The 20335-nt window shown below is 54.0% G+C and overlaps 1 protein-coding gene across 1 annotated transcript in view; it reads right to left on the bottom strand.

Moving 5' to 3' along the window:
* Window positions 1-13958: 13958 nt before the first annotated feature.
* The window catches only part of Dapk2 (death-associated protein kinase 2), a gene marked incomplete at its 5' end in the record, with an annotated part of 95343 nt that continues 88966 nt past the window's right edge, over window positions 13959-20335 (bottom strand). Inside the window, 3 exon segments of the mRNA XM_013519004.1 lie at window positions 13959-16891; window positions 18159-18204; window positions 19924-20076. Coding sequence (XP_013374458.1) covers window positions 16283-16891; window positions 18159-18204; window positions 19924-20076 — 808 coding nt within the window. The 3' untranslated portion in view covers window positions 13959-16282.

The following is a 20335-nucleotide window of genomic DNA, read 5'->3' as shown; positions in this document are numbered from 1 at the left end:
AAGTGACCACTGCGCTGAGCTTTTCCACTGTTCCAAGCCCTAACCGTTAAGGTTTCCTTAGCATGGGATCCTTTCCAGTGACCCCCTAGAAAGGTATTCTTTGGGGTGCAGCATCAGTGAACAGAGTAGTATCAAGACAACATCAAGCTGGGGACCAGATGGTAAGATAGTTCTACAAGCCTGTGCCAGATACAATTCCTTTCAACATCACAGTCCTCGGCTTAGCTCTTTCCATATGGTCTTTGATTGTCCCGTGGAACACAGGGCTTTGCTTTTCTTTCGTAGCAATTTCATAGTTCACCTCTGATGACACAGCCTTCATTTGCTTCCAAAACAAAGTGTATGGCCGATAAATACTCCAGCGGAAAAGGCGAATGCAATCTAAGATCTGGAGTCAGGAAAGCTGGGGGGATTGACATCAAAACAGGGCACACGCTAAAATATTTATACGCGTGTTTGTGAAATATTAATGCGGTATCTTACAGACACACAGGCAAACGCTCCAGGACAGGACCCCCTCAGACCTCTTCAAAGAACTGCATTTGAACAGGGTGCGGTTTTCTTCCCTGGAAAATTTCTGTTTGCCTCCGAGCACACTGTGGCCGCTTTCAGCCTTGAAGTGTCAGCTGGTCAACACACCCGGCTCCCCTGGGCAGCTGTTACGCCATCTGCACACCTGGACAGCAGCAGCCAGCTGCTAGCAGGGAGGACTGGAGCTGTACCTGGGACTGAACTGGGCGCCTCGATTCTGGCCCTCAAAACCATCCTCAAAGGACATGCATCCTTCAAGACGCCTGCCCCTCTGCTCACTGCCTGGCCCTGTGTGTCCCAGGGGATTCTGGGAAACTCGGCGGTTGCCAGCAAAAATCAAAGAATTGGGCTAAGGGGACTCAGACAACAGGGCTTTACAGAACCTGGCAAGAAGGCCAGGAGGCAGTCCGTGGGCAGGTCGTGGACTCCTCCGGGGCAGGGACTGTATCTTTCCTGTTTCATTTTAACCCCAGCATCTAGAACAGTAGACTTAATAGGAGCCCAGTAAAAGCCAGTTCCCTGACCACCTTGAAGCCGAGGGAATTGGCCGCTGACCTGTCCCCACCCAGGGGCAGGGTCCTCTTACTGTGAAAAGGGGGCAGAAGGAAGTATGACAATTGCTTCCATTTGCAGAATGACAGACAAGCTAGTTGCCGGTAGACGGCAGGTGACACCTTGTTACAAATGCGGCGAAGCTGATGGCGCATCCATTTCCTGAAGCGACCACCACAGTTTACAGCGGGCACTGTACTAGGGCCAGGAAGTCTGCTCTGTGAAGCAGAACCCGTCACTTCCTCTCTCTAGGCTTCAGCTTCCTCCTCAGTCAGATGCAATGCTTGGGCCAGACAAGCTGCACAAGGCCGAGCCCTTAATCATGGTCAGAAACAGAAGCCTGGGTTGGTTCAAAGCCTTCCTGGCTCTCTTACCGCTTGACTTCCTAGGACCTCCCAGTAAACCCCTGTTCCAGAACATTCCCTGCGGATTTATGTCACCAGACATAGCCAAGAGGCAGTTCTCAGCCGTGGCTGTCCTCCCAAGCTGATGAGGCACGGAGCTAGTTCTGCCTGGGACTTGGGGAAGCCCAAGACCTGCAGGGCAACTGTAGAGCACTTCGCAACACGCTGTAGGCCACCGCCATGCCACTCCACTTCACGGGGAGCCTTCTGCCCAAGGCCTCGTGCCTGCTAGGCGGCACTCCACCACTGAGCTGCTCCCCCAGCTCCTTTTATTTTTTGAGAAACGGTCTTGCTAAGTGGCCCAGGCTGGCCTCAAATTTGTGATCCATACCTGGTCACTGGGAGCTTTTCTGAAACCGAGTTAACTCTGTTCTTGAAGTGCTGTTTTGCTCTGAATTCAGACTGGGTACAAAAGCAGCCCGACCCACCCTCCTCACTCACCAGATTTAAAATTCACTGCAGAAAAAGGAATAACTACTCCCCCAGCTCATTCCCACCCATTTCCTTTCCGCCTTGACCATTTTTCTCCCTCTTTACTTCCGGGCTCATTTCCTCAGCTTGCCCTTCCCGAACTTCTCTTCGTTGCCTTCCCAGGTCCTGGCCGTGTCAGAATCTTGAGTTTTTCACTCCGACTTCCTGTGTCTTCTCTCAGGTTCTGGTCCGAAACATCGTTCTTGAGGCCTGGGAATCAGACCTGGATTTCCACATCACTCAGGCTTCCCCATGTTCACACAAAGGCCCAGGAAACCCATCTTTTTCCTCTCTGTTCTCCCTGGGGCTCCTTCTCTGGCCTCTTCTGTCCACAGAGTAAAAATTCCCTGATCCCATCTTGGCCATAGTAGTACCTGGTGAGTATATACTTTTCTAGGGCTGCCATATCAAAGTACCACAAGTGAAGTGGCACAGATGATAGAAATTTATTTTCTCAGAAAAAAAAAAGAAAAGAAAAGAAAAGAAATTTATTTTCTCACAATCCTGGAGCCAGAAGTCTGAAATCCAAGTGTCCTCAGGTCAGGGGTGATTTCTTGTGAGGTCTCTCTCCTCAGCAGGTAGACAGCCATTTTTCCTGGGTATTTGTACAGTGTGTCCTCTGTAGCCTAATCTTCCTTCTTTTGTTTCATTTCTTTTTGTTGTTGTTGTTGTTGTTTTTTTCGATTCCGGTACCAGGAATCGAACTCACGACCTCGCACTTGCCAGGCAGGTGCTGTGCCGCTGAGCTAAATCCCCAGCCCTTGCTTTTTTTCTGATATGAAGTCTTGCTATTTTGCCCAGGATGACCTTGAATGCCTTGGCTTAAGCAATCCTCCTGCCTCAGCTTCCTGAGTAGCTGGGAATACAGGTGTGTGCCACCACACCCAGCCAGCGGCCCCTTCTTCTAACTCAGATTAGGGCCCAGCTCACTGAACTCATTTTAATTAAATCATCTGCTTAAAGAGCCCATCTCCAAAGACAGCAATATGCTGCGCTGCTGAGGGTTAGGACTTTGGCATGTGAGCCCGGGGAAGGCACGACGGAGCCTGGAACAGCAGGAATGACGCGTGGTGGCAGAGGGAGCACCGGTTTTCTGGGTTAGCATCTGGGCTGCCACCTTTCGGGCAAGACACCGCAGGCATCCTGCCGGCAACGGTGGAGGGAGTGGCTCAGAATTACCCGCCGAGGTTGTGCCCCTCACACACAACCCCACGTGCTCTCCAGAGTCACAGCGCTTGGGCCACAGGGAACCTGGGGAGGGTCACCCGAAAAGGAGCCATGCATTAGGTAAACCAGAACTTTAATACAAATGAAAAAGATGACAACACAGTGGGCTGGCAATGGCTTGCTTAGAAGGCCTCGTACATTGGCCATCCTGACGTCCTGACCCGTGCGGGCTCTGGGAGGTCCCAGGATTGGTCCCTGTCCCTCCACGTCTCCTCTCTTGCGTGCCATGTCCCCCAGCCACGTCTGCCTTGCTGGTGCGGTGCTGGATGCCTGTGAGGAGAGCTGCCTGAACCTGACCCGCACCCCGTGATGAACAGGGTGTCCCTTTACGCCGTTTCCCCAGGTCCACGCGCTGTGCCTGGTTCTGAGGCTGGCAGACAGACAAAGGCCAGTTGTATGGCGCACAAAGAACTCTGAGGAGGCAGGCGCTGCCTCTGTGGAGCCCAGGGTCTCCTGGCTCCCTGCAGACTCTGCAGGATCCCGGAGGCCCCTCTGTCTCTCTCAAAAGGTGCTCAGAGGCGCAGGGCACCTGGGTGCTGGTGACGAGCTGGGTCCCAGAGTCTGCGCAGACGCGCCCCTCGTGGGGCCCGGCCAGTTAGGAAGTGCTGCTCCTCCTCCTGGGGTGGAGGGCTTTCCTCTTGGCGATGTCCTCCTCGGTGTCACTTTCACAATTCCTCTGGGGAAAAGAAAAGAGGCCCAGGGTGAGGGGTCCCCGGATGCCAGGCAGGGGGCCGGGCAAGGCAACTGGGTGGTTAGGCCTGGACCAGGGGCCAGTCCGCCTGCGAGAGGAGGGTGATGGAAGCCTTCAGCTCCCTCCAGAGCCCAGGGAGGCAGGGAGCGACAGGAGGGAGTCAGAAAGCAGGCAGGCCATGGAAGGGAAGCCAGGCACCAGCAGGGGCCAAATTATCAAAATGAAAATGACATGGGGTGCCCTTTGTGGCTGCCACAGAATCAAGACTACGTGGACAAGTGCTTGTGGGCTGAGGGGCCCCCTGATTGGCCTAGGCAGAAGGAAAGGGGTGGAGCGCTGGCCACTACACTACCTCTCACACTGCACCTTTAGCAAATCTGGCTGTGCAGCTTTTCCCAGGAAACGACTTCAGAACTCCACTGGGAGGAAAGAGGAAACACACGAAGCCCAGCCTGCCAGCTCCTACCGGGGCTGAGGCCCTGTCTGTCCAGAGGTCATAATGGCTTTCCATTAGGGTCACAGGGGACAACCCGATCATTACAAGCAGTGAAAGAACCAATGCAGACTTAAGTGAGTCATCACGAAATCTGTCGTTAGATGCTTGGTTTCAATACTTCCTAAACAGAGGTTCTAGCATCACTTTTTTGGGGGGACAGGGTCTCACTATGTAGTACAGACTGGCCTTGAAGTTGCTTATGTAGCTCAGGCTGGCCTTGAACTCATGGCAATCCTCTTGCTTCAGCCTTCTGAGCGCTTTGATTACAGGCATCCACCACCTCACTGGCTTTTTTTTTAGGTACTGGGAATCTAACTCACAACCTTGCACTTGCCAGGCAAGCACTAGGCTGCTGAGCTATATCCCCATACCTCCTCCTTTTTTTTTTTTTTTTAAGAAAACTCTCTTTGGGAAAGGTATATAACACATGTCTAGAACCCAATCCTTTTCCAACACTTATAGGGATGACCCATTGAGTTGACAGTGCTGAGTGTTCAAATAAAAAAAGACTATCTCTAAAAATTTTTTTTCAGTACTGGGAATCGAACTCATGACCTCATGCTTGCCAGGCAGGCGCTGCACTGCTGAGCTAAATTCCCAGCCCCCTATCTCTAAATTCTTGCACAAGGACAAAAAAAAGCAACTGATCTTCTTTTTCTTTTTCTTTCTTTCTTTCTTTCTTACTTTCTTTCTTTCTTTCTTTCCTTTCTTCATTTCCTTTCCTGCAGTACAAGGGATTGAACTCTGAGCCTTCACACTGAACTATATCCCCAGCACTTTTTTTTCAATTTTGAGACAAGGTTACCCAGGCTGGGCTTGAACTTGTGGTCCTCCTGCCTTACCTTCCCAGAGTGCTGGATTACTGCATTCTTCTTAACTCCTCTCTGGTCCTCTCTCCCCATGAACTACTTCCTACCAAGGCAAGGGAGCCAGAGGCTCAGGCAGGAAGTCCCGCGTGCTGCCTGTCATGCGCCCTCCCAGATGGCCCTGAACCAGCTGGAAATCCAAGGTCAAGATCAATGTTAGCCAAATACATCCCGAACCGAGCCTGGCCAGAACAATAAAAATAACTCAAGCCCTGCAGAACAGCAACTTTTTTAGTAGGAGTCAGAGCCAAACAATAAAGAAGTCAGCTGGGTAAAGTCAGCCTGTGATTAACGGGGATTCTCGGAGGGAGAGCAGTCCAGAGGAGCGGATGAGTGAAGCAGTCAGAAAAGGCACACAGTTGGCCAAAGCCACATGGACTTCTAGGCCATAAATCAAGCCTGGCAAGAGCAGGAGTAAACAAGAGTGCAGGCTGAAGAGAGAGGATCCCGGGACATGCGGGTTGGAGGGTGGGGAGCACAGGGTGTGCTCGGCCCTGGGACCCATGGTCACCTTCGCCCTGACCAGATACACTGTGAGCAGTAGGAAGGGGTGTCCGGTGAACTCCCACAAACTGAAACACTCACCCTAGCACTGCATGTTAAAGTTTTCAGGAGGGCCTCACACAATAATAACTGCTAACACACACCGGGCACTTACTTATGTGTTAGGCTCTGAGGACAGGGCTTCCCTTAAACCTCATGCCTGCTGTATGAGGGGGAGCTGTTATCACCCCCTTGTACAAATGACCACATTTGACACAGAGAGGTTAAGAAATTTCCTCGAGGTCACACAGTCAGTAAGTAACGGATTTGCATCCTGGCAGTGTGGCTGTGAAGGTTGCACTCTCAATGGGTACATCCCACATAAGCCTCTCATTTTAAATGTACATATATACTGAGTTCAGGTAAGATGTCTTCTAAATGTTATTGTGAATGACGGTGATCTAAAGCAAAACAGAAATGGGAGAACTGAAAAGAGGATGTAAGGCTCTCACCCTAAAGCAGATGTTTGGATGGTGAGAAATAAAGTTTGGTTTTTTGGAGACGGACTCTCACTATGGGGTTCAGGCTGACTTTGAACTCACTACGTAGCTGAGGCTGGCCTCAAATTCAAAGTGATCCTCCTGTCTCAGCCTCCCAAGTGCTAGGATTACACCACTACATCCAGCAAGAAATAAATTTTGGATTGTCTGTGGTTTTTATTTCCCCTGTTCCCAAAGTCCCCAGTGGGGGATGAGTCCTCTGGAAGGGGTTGAGGGGTGGGGGTGCAGGAGCAGTCCCTTTGAAGGCCTCCCAGGAAAGGAATGGAGAGTCTCCAAAAGCTCATGCTGCCCCAATGGAGCGCCCCTCCTGGCAACCCCAGAAGCCCCTAAACGCACACCTCTGCTGATCACATGCCAGCCTCCGCCAGAGAGGAGACAGGGCCTACAGAACAGGCAGGAAACACCACCCACCTGTGGGGCCGCGGCAAGGAAGATCCCTCCACACCCCCAGCCCCACCCCCGCTCCCAAGCTCCAGGTCACCCCTGAGTCCCGCTCAGGAAAGGGCGCTGCAGATACCCACCAGGTCCTCGTGTGGCCTCAGGTGCACCTTCTTCATCAGGGAGCGGGTGAGGTGGTTGCACAAGGAGACAATGCTGAAGGACAGCTGGGGGCGAGAGCAAAGCCGCCGCCACGTGAGAACGCGCAGAGGCCCCGGGAGGAGCAGGGACCCGCTGGACCCCGGTCCCCGCCCCGAGCCCGCACGCACCTTCCACCGCCGCCGCACGTACTGCTTCTTGAAGTTCTCCAGGTTGACCAAGGACTCCCTGCGCACCATGGCCTGCTGGCTGTCCACGGGCTGAGAGACAAAGCAGAGCATGGCAGTGGCACGGGCCTTCTGCTGGTAGGTACCCACCTCCCCGTGGAACCCAGCCACATGGCATCCCGAGCCTGCCCTGGCCCCTCCCAACCAGGCAGGGCATACAGCAGGAATGCCCAGTGAGGGCCACAGCCAGGAGATGGAGGCGGCCCTGTGCCCCTGCGCTGTTATCTCCATAGCCAGACATGCAGGCTGGTGTGGCCGGAAGCTCGGATTCTCTTGAACAGGAGGGCACGAGGCAGAGGCCTCAGAGATGGGGTCATTGTACAGCAGCCTGCAATGTGCCCCATGTGCCGGGCTGGCTGGGGGCTTAGCAAAATGAACGTCTTGTTGGCCGATGGGAATTACTACTCTTAGAAGACCGAGGAAGGAAACAAGGGCTTTGAGGGGGCTCCACTGGGGAGAGACGTGTAGTTGGCTTGCAGTGCCTGGCAATCTAGGTTTAACTTAAATCTCAGTGTCTCCGACTGGCCTGGCCTGGCCTGGCCTGGCCGCTCTAAGTCTGTTTCCTGCCTGTAATAACGGGATAATAACATCGTGTCACGGGGTTCTTGCGAATGAAATGAACGTGGATATACCAACAGTTTAACCTAGCATTGCTCAGTAGTCATAAGTTACTGTCGGCCTTCCTGCCTCTCTATTTCCTCTTAAATTCCTCTTTTATTTTTTTTGTAAAATAAGACTTTCCTAGGTCAAGATAGGTTTCAGGGGTTCTGTAAGCCCCTGACGTGGTTTGCAAATTTTAGCGTGTGAACATGGACATGAATGTTCATAGCAACATTATTCACAAGAACCAAAGACTGGAAGCCACCCAACCGCACACCGAAGGATGAATGGATAAACAAAGTGTGGTCCATCCACGCAATGGAATTACTATCCATCAAAACAGAGGGAGCACGGATACCTACCGCACCATGAGCGGACCGGAAAACGTGTGCAAAGGAAGACACAAAAGGCCACATACTATGCGATTCCACTTTTCTAAAATGTCCAGAGTGGACAAATCCACAGAGGCAGGGAGCTGATTGAATTGCTAGGGCTGGGGACAGGACAGCGTGAGGAATGACGGCAGAAAGGTTTCTTTGCGGGATAATGAACGTGTTCTGGAGTTAGACTGTGGTCGCATGACCTTGTAAGTATATTAAAAACCAATGAATTGTGCATTTTCAAAAGGTGGGTTTTATGGTATATGAACTATATTTTAAGAGCCCTAATACAGTGTGTCGGTAGAGACATGTGCTTCTTCTGAGCAGTCGGTGGCTTCGTGGATTCTCAGAGGATGCCATGACCCAAGGAAGTGAACGGCCCAGGGTGAGCCTTCAGCCCCTGCGCAGCTCTGGCAGCTTCTCTGCGCTGTGCCTCCGTGGCCCTGTGATGCCGAGGGGTCACTTGCTGCCTCCCAGGGCTGGTCTCGTCCCCTAACCACACCCCCATTTTTGTCCATCTTCCACAGGGCACCAGGCACCAGCAGGAAGCCACAGATGCGGTGGGCCCAGCTGGCTCTGGACTGGCACCAGGCAGGAGGCCCCTGGCAGGGTCCCCACCTCTTCCCCTTGTAGGACTCTCACTGTTCCAAAGCCCATTCAAGTGTGACCTCCTTCAAAGCGACCTCCAAGAAACAAGCTCTCCCTCTGCAGCACGCCCAAAGCCGCGTGCTCCTCTGTCTGGCGCGGCACACGTCGTGGCAGCTCTGTGATGGAGGCGTCCCGCTGCTGGCAGCAACTTGAGGACACAGTTTCTTCACATTTCTGACAGTGCCCCAGCCCCGTTCTCCTCTCCACCCAGAACCAACCCTGCCGCGGACTTCGTGGGAGTGTGGCTGACTAGTTTCCCTGAGCGGCTGAAGAGGCAGGCTGGGATGAAGGCCCAGGACCCAGGACCTGCTTGCCCCCACGGATGAGCGCTCCCGGGCACCTTGATCAGCCTAGTGACGGCACCACGGAAGAGTGTCACGACGCCATGACCCCTACGGCCCTGACTGGAAGTGATGCAGAGTTCTTTGGGGGTCACGGAGCAGTGGGTGGGAGGTGAGAAAGCCAGGCTGATCGCCTCCCCCTTGGCCCATGGTTGGGGCAAAGTGTGGGTGTGGGTGGGGGACAGGGAAGAGAAAAGGAGGAGGGCATCGAGAGGATATCAGGTCACACCCATCCTGTTCCTTAAACACCTGCCATCCCCTCTGGCACACCTGTGAGACCAGACCGGGGCCAGGTCCCATCTGAGGTGTACAAAAGTGGGCAGAGGGCAAGCCATCCCTGCTGAGGACCGGCCTTCCCTCCGTGCCAGCCGCAGTGTGCTCTGTGCCAGCAGGCACCACCTGTAGCTTCCTGCAATCCAGCTTCCTCCCCGCACCCTCAGCCTCTCAGCTCCCAGCACGCAGGACTGCTTTAACCCTGGGGCTTGCGATCTCTGCCCCTGCGGAGCAGAGGAATCTCCCTTGCTCCTTTATTTTATCAGTTTTTGTTTTTGCAGTACTGGGAATTGAACTGAGGCAAGGCCTTCTCACCAAGCTACATCTCCAGCCCTAATTTGCTAAGTTGCCGGGGCTGGGCTTGAACTTGCAATCCTCCTGCCTCAGCCTCCTAGCGTGCTTTTCTTCTTTACATTTACTTTGTCACTTGGTTCAGATCTTTGGCCAGACATTATCTCTTCAGGGAAGCCCTCTTTTGACTGCCCTAAATAAAAGAGCACCCCAATCACCCCCACCCACAACTTCCACCACAACTGGCCTATGCCTGGTTTTTTTACTGCATGAGTCACAACCTGACATTTTGTTCTGTATTTTTGAGTCTCCATCCCCCACACCCCCACACCCCCACACCCCCACGTCCTGACATCTTCCCAAGGTGATCAGCACCTACCCTCCCTGACCCATAACCATTTCTCCCTCTAAATCACTAATGCCTGCCTCTCACCGAGCCAGATCTGACCTTTGAGCCGGTGCTCCTCACAGGCACAGTGTGAAAAAGTGGGAGGAAAGGGACCGTTTTTTGTTCCTTTACTAGGGGGTACCATCACCCAGGAGAAATGGCTGTGCCTCCAGCTGCCGCCAAAGGGCAGACAAGGGGAAACGTCAGGCAGGATGGCTCCGCACTTGGAATTGCTTCCATGGCCCAAGCACAGCAGCCTGAGCCGGGGGAGGAGGCCCTGGACTGAGAATCTGTCCCCTGGCCTTTCAGAATCAATTTCTCCCTGGTTACTAAGAAGCTCAACAACACTGCAGCTAGAAAGTCAGAGACATCAATTCTGCTACAATCATCTCCCAGACGGAAAGTGGCACTTTCAGAAGTTCTTTTTTTTTTTTGGTACCAGAAATCGAACTCAGGACCTTGCACTTGCCAGGAAGGCGCTTGTGCCGCTGAGCTGTATCCCCGGCCCTGAAAGTGGCGCTTTTGATTACACTGGGGATGTGAGGTGATGCCCACCTTCCAGCCCCGCGGTCCAGTGATTCTAGGGAGCTGGGCAATTCTGACCCGGCTTCGAGGAGTGGTTTGGCACCTTCGAAACATGTTGGAGAGGGAGACAGGGAGACAAGGAGACAGAAAGCTGGGGTGGAGTTACGTCTTGTTTATGTAGCTGCAAATGCCTTTAAAAATTCTAGCTGGGGTGTGTGAACCCTGCTCTGAGAGGCGGGACCCTGCGTTCAATCGCAGTACTAGAGAGACGGGGAGGGAGACAGAGAGGGAGGGACGGAGGAAGGAAGGAAGGAAGGAAGGAAGGAAGGAAGGAAGGAAGGAAGGAAGGAAGGAAGGAAGGAAGGAAGGAAGGAAGAGAGAAAGAAAGAGAAGCAGCAGCCACCAGCACGGGCGAGAACTGAGCCCTGGCTTTGCAGAAGAGGCAGCCCTCGGCAATGTACCCAGCTTCCTGCAGAAACTGCCGACGGACTACAACTTTTCAGCCCTCCAGCGGTGCCACCTCTGCTGACTCGCGCTCCATGGAAGGCCGGGAGCACCCACTGCCCTTTCCTGCACAGGACACCATCGTCACTTGGGCCCTCCTCCTCCCCTCCCTCACTGAATCTCCACAACCATGGTTTTTTTTTGGTATTGGGAATCAAACTCAGGACCTTGTGCTTGCCAGGCAGGCGCTTATGCCGCTGAGCTATATCTCCAGCACTGAGTCTCCACAGGTGGCACCTCTGCCGCTCCCTGTGCTGGTGGCCCCGCTGGCCTCCTTGTTCCCAGCAAGGTCAGGCTCCTGGTGCCTGGCTCTCTGCCTCCTCCTGACCAGGCGGGAGCACTGTGGAGGGCCCCGGGGGCTGGCAGGCTGTCACCTCCAGGAACGCAGTGGTGGGCAGAGAGAAAACGCCTGTCCTTGCCTGGCCTGGCCTCAGCATGAGCACGTCCATGCTCTTCTCATGCTCTTCTGCATGACCTCTGGTTTTCTAATTTTAATTTTCTTAAATTTTCTTTCTTTCTTTATTTATTTAATTTTGAGACAAGTTCTCACTATATAGCCCAGGCTGGCCTCGAACTTATAGTGATCCTCTTGCCTCAGCCACCTTGTAAGTTCTTTTTTTTTTTTTTTTTTCTGGTACCCGGAATCGAACTCACGACCTTGCGCTTGCCAGGCAGGCGCTGTGCCACTGAACTAAATCCCCAGCCCCTGCCTCAGCCTCCTGAGTGCTAGCATTATAAGCATGCGTCACCACACCCAGCATTTTTAAACTTTTACTTTTTGTTTTTCTGAGCCTCTGGTTTTCAGAGCAATTTTTCACCCTCAGAGAAAGCTTCCAGAGCTCTCTCCCTCCTGTGCTATTTCAAGAGAGTTGAAAGATGTCACCCAAATGCCACTTGTGACCCATGTTTGGGTCCTGCTGCGAACAAACTAACTGCAACGGTTCACCCGTGAGAAACAGGGGTCCTGGGGTATGGAATGGGTGTCCAGGTGAGACGGAGAAATTACCACTGATTTTGTGGGGGGTGATCCCAGCATGGAAGTTATATTTTTAAAAAAATCCTTATCAAAGATTCATGCCAAAGAATCTAAGAGTCGAATAAGTCTGAAGTTTGCTTTAAAATTCTCCAAATATGCCATCAAAAAGGAGTGGGGGGACATGAGTGAAGAGCCCTGGCCATAAGAGGCCTCCTGTTGAAGCGGGTAATGTGGTCATGGAATTCACTACACTGGTCTCTGTACTTTTACAGTTGTGAAATTTTACAGTTGTGAAATTTTCCATAACGCCAAGTTAAAAACAAACTCTGTCCTCTTTTTAATCTCGGTAATCTCCTGCTCTTGAACTTCCTCTCAAAAGTTCCGAGCTCCTGATCCAATCTGGCTCATGGTCAGCCCTCCAAATTCCACCCAGCACCAGCCAGGCATGGTGGAGAATGCCTGTAACCTCAGCGCTCTGGGAGGCTGGGGCAGGAAGATCTCTGGGAGGCTGGGGCTCAAGTTTGAGGCCAGCCTGGGCCACTTGTTTCAAAATTAAAAAAAAAAAAAAGAAAAAAACTTTTAAAAGGGCCGGGAATGTGGCTCAGTAGGAAGGCCCCGGGTTCAATCTCTAGTTACACAAAAATAAAACGAAATTTCAGTCAGCAGTTTCTTCCGAAGGTTACAGCCTGTGGGGCAGGGCGGCCATCCCTGAGAAGGCCTCAGCTCCCTGCTGTCCCCCCTGCTGACCTTGTCTCCTCAGAAACCATCTCTCCCCTGTGTCTCCGGACATTCGGGGCCTCTATTCATCACTCCCCACAGCCTTGCTCACCTCCCAGTTGGCTGGGGCCCCATCTGCCCCACATACTGAGTCTTTTATTCAGGGGCTGTCTTGTCCTTATCTGTCACCTCCCCCCAGAGCCCGAGCACAATCAAGTATTTGTTCAACTGAACTGGCCCCTCACGAACTCCAGCATGCCCACTGCTGGGCCTCCTCCCCGGGCCCAAGAATCTTCTCCACAGGCCAAGAATCTCACACAGGAGGAAGGACATTCAGGCCCACAGGCATTTGCAGAAGGTCGGCAGTGCGAGTGATAGCTGGGCACGCAGCCAGCAGGGACAGAGGGCTGTGCTGGCCAGCGAGGAGGGGAACGGCCATCACTTGTCACCTGCAGGGGCGGGACTCCCGGAGGAGGCCCTGGCTTCCCCTGTCAGGGCTGCTGTGCGGCCTCTGCCACCCGCAAAACCACCCACAATCCATCGTCAGGCTTCCTGACACAATCTGGGCAGTCAAACGCTGTGTGCATCTGCCTGAGGGTGGGGCGGGGCCTCCCGGAGAATCACCCTGGCTCTCGCTTCCCACAGTGCTGCAATGGCGTCTCACCCGACCACAGAAGCCAACCTTTCATTCATAGTCCGCGGAGTAAAGCCCCCATGATGGCAGAGCGGCTGCCCACAGAGCAGTGGCCCAGCCCAGAGCTTCCTGCCTCCAGGTCCCAGTGAACCCCCCGCCCCACCACCCATCACCCCATCTCCAGCCTGCACTGTGTGCCCAAGGGGAGCACAGCGAGGGCCGCACAAGCCCCGGGGCTCCCTCCGCATCGGCGTGCTGCCAGCAGAAGGAGAGGCCATTTCTTGGGGCCATTTCTCAATTCCCTTTGACTTGGCTTTAGAAGCTTCTTCCATGGAAAAGGGTCCACTGACCCCGAGAGACGTCAAACAGAGAAGCAGTGACCATGACCGTTTGCGCACACAGAGAGGACAATTTCACCGTGGAAGGAAAACAACCTGCGGCTCTGAGCCCAGCTTGGGGGCTGACCACACGGGGGACTTCGGGCCAGTCCTGCCTCGTGAAAGGCTATGAGGTGACGGTACAGGACGGGACACTGCCCAGGACCCTCCCGGCCTGCAAAGTGTGTAGCTGACCCCGCAGATCTAAGACGTTCACTTCTCTCTCCTGTCCCCCAGCCTCCCCGATTCAAACATCACCACCATTTTACTCTTTTATTACATTTTGGCCTTCTTAGGTTCGTTTGCCCTCACCCTGGGAAACCCAGCTGTGTGGTCCATCCCTGCTGGCACAGCCAAAGGACCGTGAATGTTTGCACCGGCTTATGCCAAACGAGCATCTAACAGCCCAGGAGAGGGCAGAAAAGCCTTTGAAGAGGTTGTAAAGGTCACTTGAGGAAACACGGCTTTTGCCACCTTTCCTTCATGCCGAGGTGCGCACTTTGGGCCTCAGAGCTCAGGAGGCACCGGCGTCTCTGGGACACCTGGTCTTTACTGTCAGCCTGGAGGGAAGTCGGGGAGAAGAGGGACTGTGCTGCTTCCACCAGCCTTGTGGGGCCACCAGCCTCAGAAGCCGGGGGGATGACACTCCCAGCTTGAGACTCTTCGGTATCACACTGACTGCAAATTCAAAGAGCAAAACTCCAAGAGGGCTGGCGGGCCAGGCGTCCATGCTCAGGGGGATTTTCCACCCCACCTAGGGTCTCAGCGGAGTCCCTCCTGATTCCTTGTTCTCTTCTTCTGCGCAGTGAGCTACTTCTCATTCACCCACTCACAGCTTTATGTGTATGTGGGGGGGGTCTCTTAGGCTCCCCATATGTGCTTTTTCTTAACGGTACATAAAGTAACAATGCATCTCATAATCATCGTTTCTCATATTTGATTCAAAAGTTTCTGGGATGCACCAGGCATGCTGGCACATGCTTGTAATCCCAGCACTCAGGAGGCTGAGGCAGACAGCGCCCCGAGACGACAGCCAGCATGAGCTGAGATCTTCGAGGACACCCGCCCTATCAGATGGAACCCCACTGCAGGCTGCGGCTTCTCCCCAGCTGCATTCTACCTGTGTGTGATTCTGACTGACGCTGGGCTTCTGTGCTAGACCGAGAACTCCACCACGGCAGGAATCAAGCCTGTTTTACTTGACGTAGCCTCAGACTCAAACCTGGTGTCTACAAGTTGGTAGGTGCCTGGTAATTATTTGGGAATGGATGGGTGAACCTGGGTACCACCCACCTCTAAGACAGACGGTAAACATCTGGAGCTGGGGAGAAGCAGAAACAGCCACAGACTTGCCATAGGAAGGCCCCACTTCTGTGACTCATGCGGTGACTCGGGTCAAATCCCCTCACCTCTCTGCTTCCTCATCTCTAAACTGGGAAGAACAGTTTACACAAATGTCTGGCTGGGGTGTTTTGTCAGGCTGTGAATAGCTGCAAAGTATACAGTCTCCTCCCCCAACCCCAAGCTTCGAGCACAGTGCCGGGTCCACGCTCCAGGCCCTGTCCGCGGTTAATGCCCACTGACCTCTCTGCGGGGAAAGGGAGATGAGGTCACACAGGCCCTGCGGAGGGATGCCCAAAGCCGTGGATCATGAAAAGACCACAGAGCCTGGTGCTTCCCAATCTTCACGTCCACCCTCTTCAAAAACCCTCAGGGAATCTCTTCGACCTTCAGGGCCCAGTGGACTGGCACTTGGGAAAAGGAATCGCTCTGTTGAGTACCTTTCGGTCTACATTTTCAACATGGAGTTAGGGTCCTCAGACAGGAGTTGGGGGAAAGGAGGGAGCACAGGGAGACGCTGCCCCTTCCCTCCTGCCACAGAGGTTGGTCTTCAGACAGAGACGCGGCTGGTAGGAACATGGTACCTGGGACACAGCTCCTGGGACAATCTCTGCGGGTGTCTGCATTCCACCGGCACCTGGCCAGACACACGCACCTGCCTACCCCGTGTCTGGGATCTGAACTTTAATATTAAAGCTTGCTATTTACAGATCAGCCTCCTCCCCCCTCCCACAGACCTCCTCTGAGAGACAGACACCCTGGCTTCCTGTTTCAGCTGTGTCGACTGGCTATGAATGATCCTAAGTCCTTCTCCCTCTTGGAGTCAGTCTCCTCACCACTTCCGTGGAAATCAGCACCCCCATCTTGTCATCACCACCTTTCTAGCTCGGAGTTCTTTGGGGATCAAGACACAAAGACTTGCTAGGTGAGAAGTCAGTTCAAATGAAAGGGAGTATTATTTTCTCTGTGCATTTTAAATCCCTGCTTCTGCAGCAGGACAGCACCACGCTGACTTCGTTACCCTTAGTTAATTCAACTACTACCCGAGATCTGCAGTCCTAAGGCCTGCGGGTGGGAGTGGGAGGTGAGCACATCCATTATCACCAATCAGTTACCAAGCATGCAGGGCCGCTGTTTCTGGCTTCTGGGGAGAGGGTGGAAGCCCGCGCAGGATGATTCTAGCAGGTGCGGAGAGCGCGCTTCTGCAAACCATCCCACACATTACTGACTAGGTTCCAGGGCTCACAGCTTCAAGCTGGCCAGGACTTCCTCAGTGCATGACCTGCTGAGCAGCTCTGACAGGGATTTGCTGGCATCCCAAGGGAGCACAGAGCCTAGGCCATGTGCGTCTCCGCCCTCCAGCTGGAAGCTGCCCACCAGTTCCTGTACCCACTGCAGGTCTGCCGAGAGCTCCTGCCTCAGAGCCTCGAACTGCGCCTGCACATGGTCCAGTTTTCTGGCCATGCTTCCCAGGCTGGACCCTGTGGCCCGGATGTCTTCTCGCAGGAGCTTCTTCAAGGACTGCACCTTGCGGAATTCGTACTTGAGCTGGGACAGGTGGTGCCGGGCGCTCTCATTCTCCTCCCGGTACCAAGCCTCCTTCTCATTGTAGATGGAGATTAGGGCCTCCACGTCATCCTGGAGAGTGTCATGGGCCCCTGCTAGCGCACGACATCCCTGGTCCACCCGAGCTATGTCCTCTACCATGTGGGCAAAGCGCTCGAAGTTGACGTAGGTGTTGTTGGGGGGCATGCTGGAGTGGCACTTGAGGGTGTACTCTCTCAGGCGCTTGGTTTTCAGCTGTGAGGTCTGTGTCTTCCGCTGCTCGGGGGCTCTGGCTTCTCCTTTGGACTGGCAGGTGTTCGGACGGGAGAACCAGAATATTAGCACGGTGGACGCAGGCTCCAAAGTGCAATCCAAGCTGCAGGTGGGTGCACACACGGGCTCCTTGGCATTCACTGCATGCAACGGGCTTCGGGGAGAACCAGGGTGTGGCGAGCACCCGTACACACCGCAAGAAAGGTGAAGGAGTGGGGTGGGGTGCTGCCTGCACACTCCCTTCAGGGAAGGAGGTCCAGGGCCATTAGAGGGGGCCTCCCTGAGCATAGCATTTAAGGGGACTTCCGCAGACAAGCAGGCTGCAGCCAGGACTCTGCAGACATCCACTCATGGGCTGGAGCGCAGGAAGCCACAGCCGGCAGAGGGAGGCTGAGGGGCGTCTCTCTTTCACGGCCCCTCAGGCCTCAGCAACCTTCGCGTGCTCAGCAGAAAGCATCCCAAGAGACTCCCCAGCTCTCTGCTCTTGGTGCTCCATCTGCTGCAGGGCCCGGCTCTCCCCATCCTCCACAGGCAGGTGCGCCTGGCCTTCTCCCAGGCACCCCGTCCCCTGCTCCTATCTGCACGCTCAGACCATCCTGCCCATCTTCTCCTTAACACTGAAGTGGATGTGTAGCTTGTGGTCCGCAGAGCTGGGCCCAGAATCCTGGTCTCTGCCCTCCACCCGCCGATGCACTGTTCACTACACAGACAGCGAGGGCCTTGGAAAACCCAGCGGCCAGAGGCTGGAGCGCAAGGTGAGCTAGGCGGGGACTCACCTTTTGGCCCGACCTTCCCCAGAGGGAACCAAACTGAGCTAACGGGGTGGTGGCCCCTCTTCCCCACCAGGCCTGTTTCAGAGCCCAGTTCCTGAAGCCGGGGGCCAATCAGAGCGTCACCTTTTACTCAAAGCCCCACCCTGAAGGTCAAAAAGAAGGAGCCCTGGTTACACGGCTGCGGATTGAACTGCCGCTGATCTTTCCGCAACAGAGGCGTCCTGATTTCTGTTCTGAGAAGCAACAGGGACGTGTCCTCTAACAAACATTTTATAAGATGGTCCCCCCAAAAAAGGGTTTCAACTGAGGTCTGTGAGGGTTTCATTCCTTGAACTGTCTGAGCCCACGAAATGCAAACTTAAGGGAGCAAAGCCTCCTTTGAGCAAGCTCAGGCCTTTGGGGCCCCTGACCACTGTCATCTGCGCCCAAGGTTAGTGTTTCAAGCCAAGGCCTCTGCGCCAGCCTCTGCCTGCGGCTGCCCCCGCCAGCCCGGGCGACAGACCAGGAACTCACCACCATGCTCTTACCGTGATCCAGGGGTGTCTGAGAGCCTCTTGGATCGTGAGCCGTTTTCTGCAATGAGGATTAGAAGACAGTGACTATCCAGGTGGACAGAGCGGGGTGACAGCCTCCGTTCTTACCCTGAGCCTGCTGTGACTGTGCCGTCAAAGCAGCAGAGCAGCCGCAGAAGGGGATGGGAGCCGGCGGCTCTCCCCCCACACCAGGGAAGGGGTTCAGGCCGGCCCCCCACAGAGAGAGCTTAGTGCCTCGGGCTCACCTTCACTTCCACAGCCGCAAGGCCAAATGCCACCCTCTGGCAGCCATCAGGGCTCTCCTGGGCCCCCACAGTCCTCCAAAAGCCAGCTCATCACTGCCGAGCCTCTGGTCTCTGTTTGTGTCTCGCCTCTCAGGTCCCTCCTCTGCCCAGCGCTGCTCTGTCCCCAGGCGGGGTGGCCTTTCCTAGCCTGCCCTTCCTTGAGGAATCACTTCAGAGGACCCCACACTGGTGCTCTCTGGAGTCTAGGGGACCAAGAGGACATAGCCTTCTAGGGTTGGCAGCCTTTTCCTCTGCTCCATCCAGGCTCTGCTCTGGGTACCCAGCACCCTGCAATTCCATGCCCATCTCCTTTTTTGGATCCCACAGCCCTAGGCTGACCTTGGACCCAGAAGGAAGGTTTTATTTCCGGAGCTGTCTGAGCCCAAGAAATGTAAACTTAAGTAGCGCTCCGCTGACCTTTCTGGGGCTGCTCCCTCCGCTCCCAGTTTGAAAGGACTCAAAAGCCCTGCAAATTCGTCCCCTCTCTCTGTCTCTTTCTCTCTCTCTCTCTCCAGGGTCTTCCTATGTAGTGCAGGCTGGCCTTGACCTCACTATGTAGCCCAGGCTGGCTTTGAACTCATGATGATCCTCCTGCCTCAGCCTTCCAAATGCTGGGATTACAAGTGTGCACCACCACACCCAGCTTGCTTCTCTTCCGCGAGAAACACAAAGGATAAATGAGGAGCGAAACAGAACAGATTTCAAGAATTAGGAAGAACATGTTCAAATGGGAATGGGAACAAGGAAGGAGGGGAAGGAAGAGAAAAGAGATTTTTTTTTTTTAAGACAGAATCTCACTATGCAGTTCAGGCTGGCCTTGAACTCACTTTGTAGCCCAGGCTGGTCTCAAACTTACAACAAACCTCCTGCCTCAGCCTCCCGAGTGCTGGGATTACAGGGGTGCGCCACCACGCCCGGTGAGAAAAAGAGATTGAAAAAAAAAGAATGGAAGGGAAAAAGGGAAACAAAGTTTTTATAAATGAGCAGTGAAAGAAGGGCTGGAGGGAGGAGAGGGAAATGGGAAAAAAGAAGAATTAAGTCATAGTATGTATAGATACAAATTCCCTATGTTGAATGTGATCGTTATGTATGGCAAATATGTACTAATAAACCATTTTTTAAAATTAAATATAGTATAGAAAAAAAAAATCCTGCAGTTTTACCTTTCCAGTCCAAGTTCCAAGTGCTTTTGGGACAGACTGCACAAGGTAAGGAGCCCTAAGAATTTCCAAACACACACACACACACACACACACACACACACACACACACACAGAGTCACCTGCCTCTCAGCAAGTGATCTGGGCAAACAAGGTGAACGCTAGGCCCTGGCCAGGCTCACTTCTCAGCAGCTCCCTGGATTAGACCACAGTGGTGCAGGTGACAGCTGTGACAAAGGAGGACAGACGAACACATCCTGGAGACCAGGAGAGGACTGGCACCTGAGAACCCGATGCCTTTCTCTGCCCTCTTACCGGGTCTCTTTCACCAGAAGCTTCTGAATGAAGTCCTTGGCCAGCTCGCTAGTCTGGCTGAAGAATTCCTCATCGAAGTCGTAACTCACTGCTGTGATGTTTGCCAGGGTTTCCTGCTTCGTGTCTCCCAGGAACGGGGACGCTCCGCTCAGGCTGAGCACAACGAGAGAGAACCACATGACCGTGAGAACTCGGTGGAGAGTGGGGACGGACCCACTCTGCGGTGTGAGGCTGGGGGTTCCCGCAGCACCGCCACCCCATCCCGGTAGCCAAGAGCGGCCTTTTCAATGGGGTCCAACCAGCTCACTTCACAGAGCGCCTGTAAGAACCCGACAGAGGGAAAACTGCACCTTCACAGCCTCAAAAGCTGAGAGGAGAGAAACCCAGAGATGTAGCTCCTTAGAATCCCCTG

Source organism: Chinchilla lanigera, unplaced genomic scaffold (genome assembly GCF_000276665.1).
Source record: "Chinchilla lanigera isolate Chin_1 unplaced genomic scaffold, ChiLan1.0 scaffold00049, whole genome shotgun sequence".
Classification (NCBI taxonomy): domain Eukaryota; kingdom Metazoa; phylum Chordata; class Mammalia; order Rodentia; family Chinchillidae; genus Chinchilla; species Chinchilla lanigera.
This window is presented reverse-complemented; position numbering and strand designations above follow the sequence as displayed.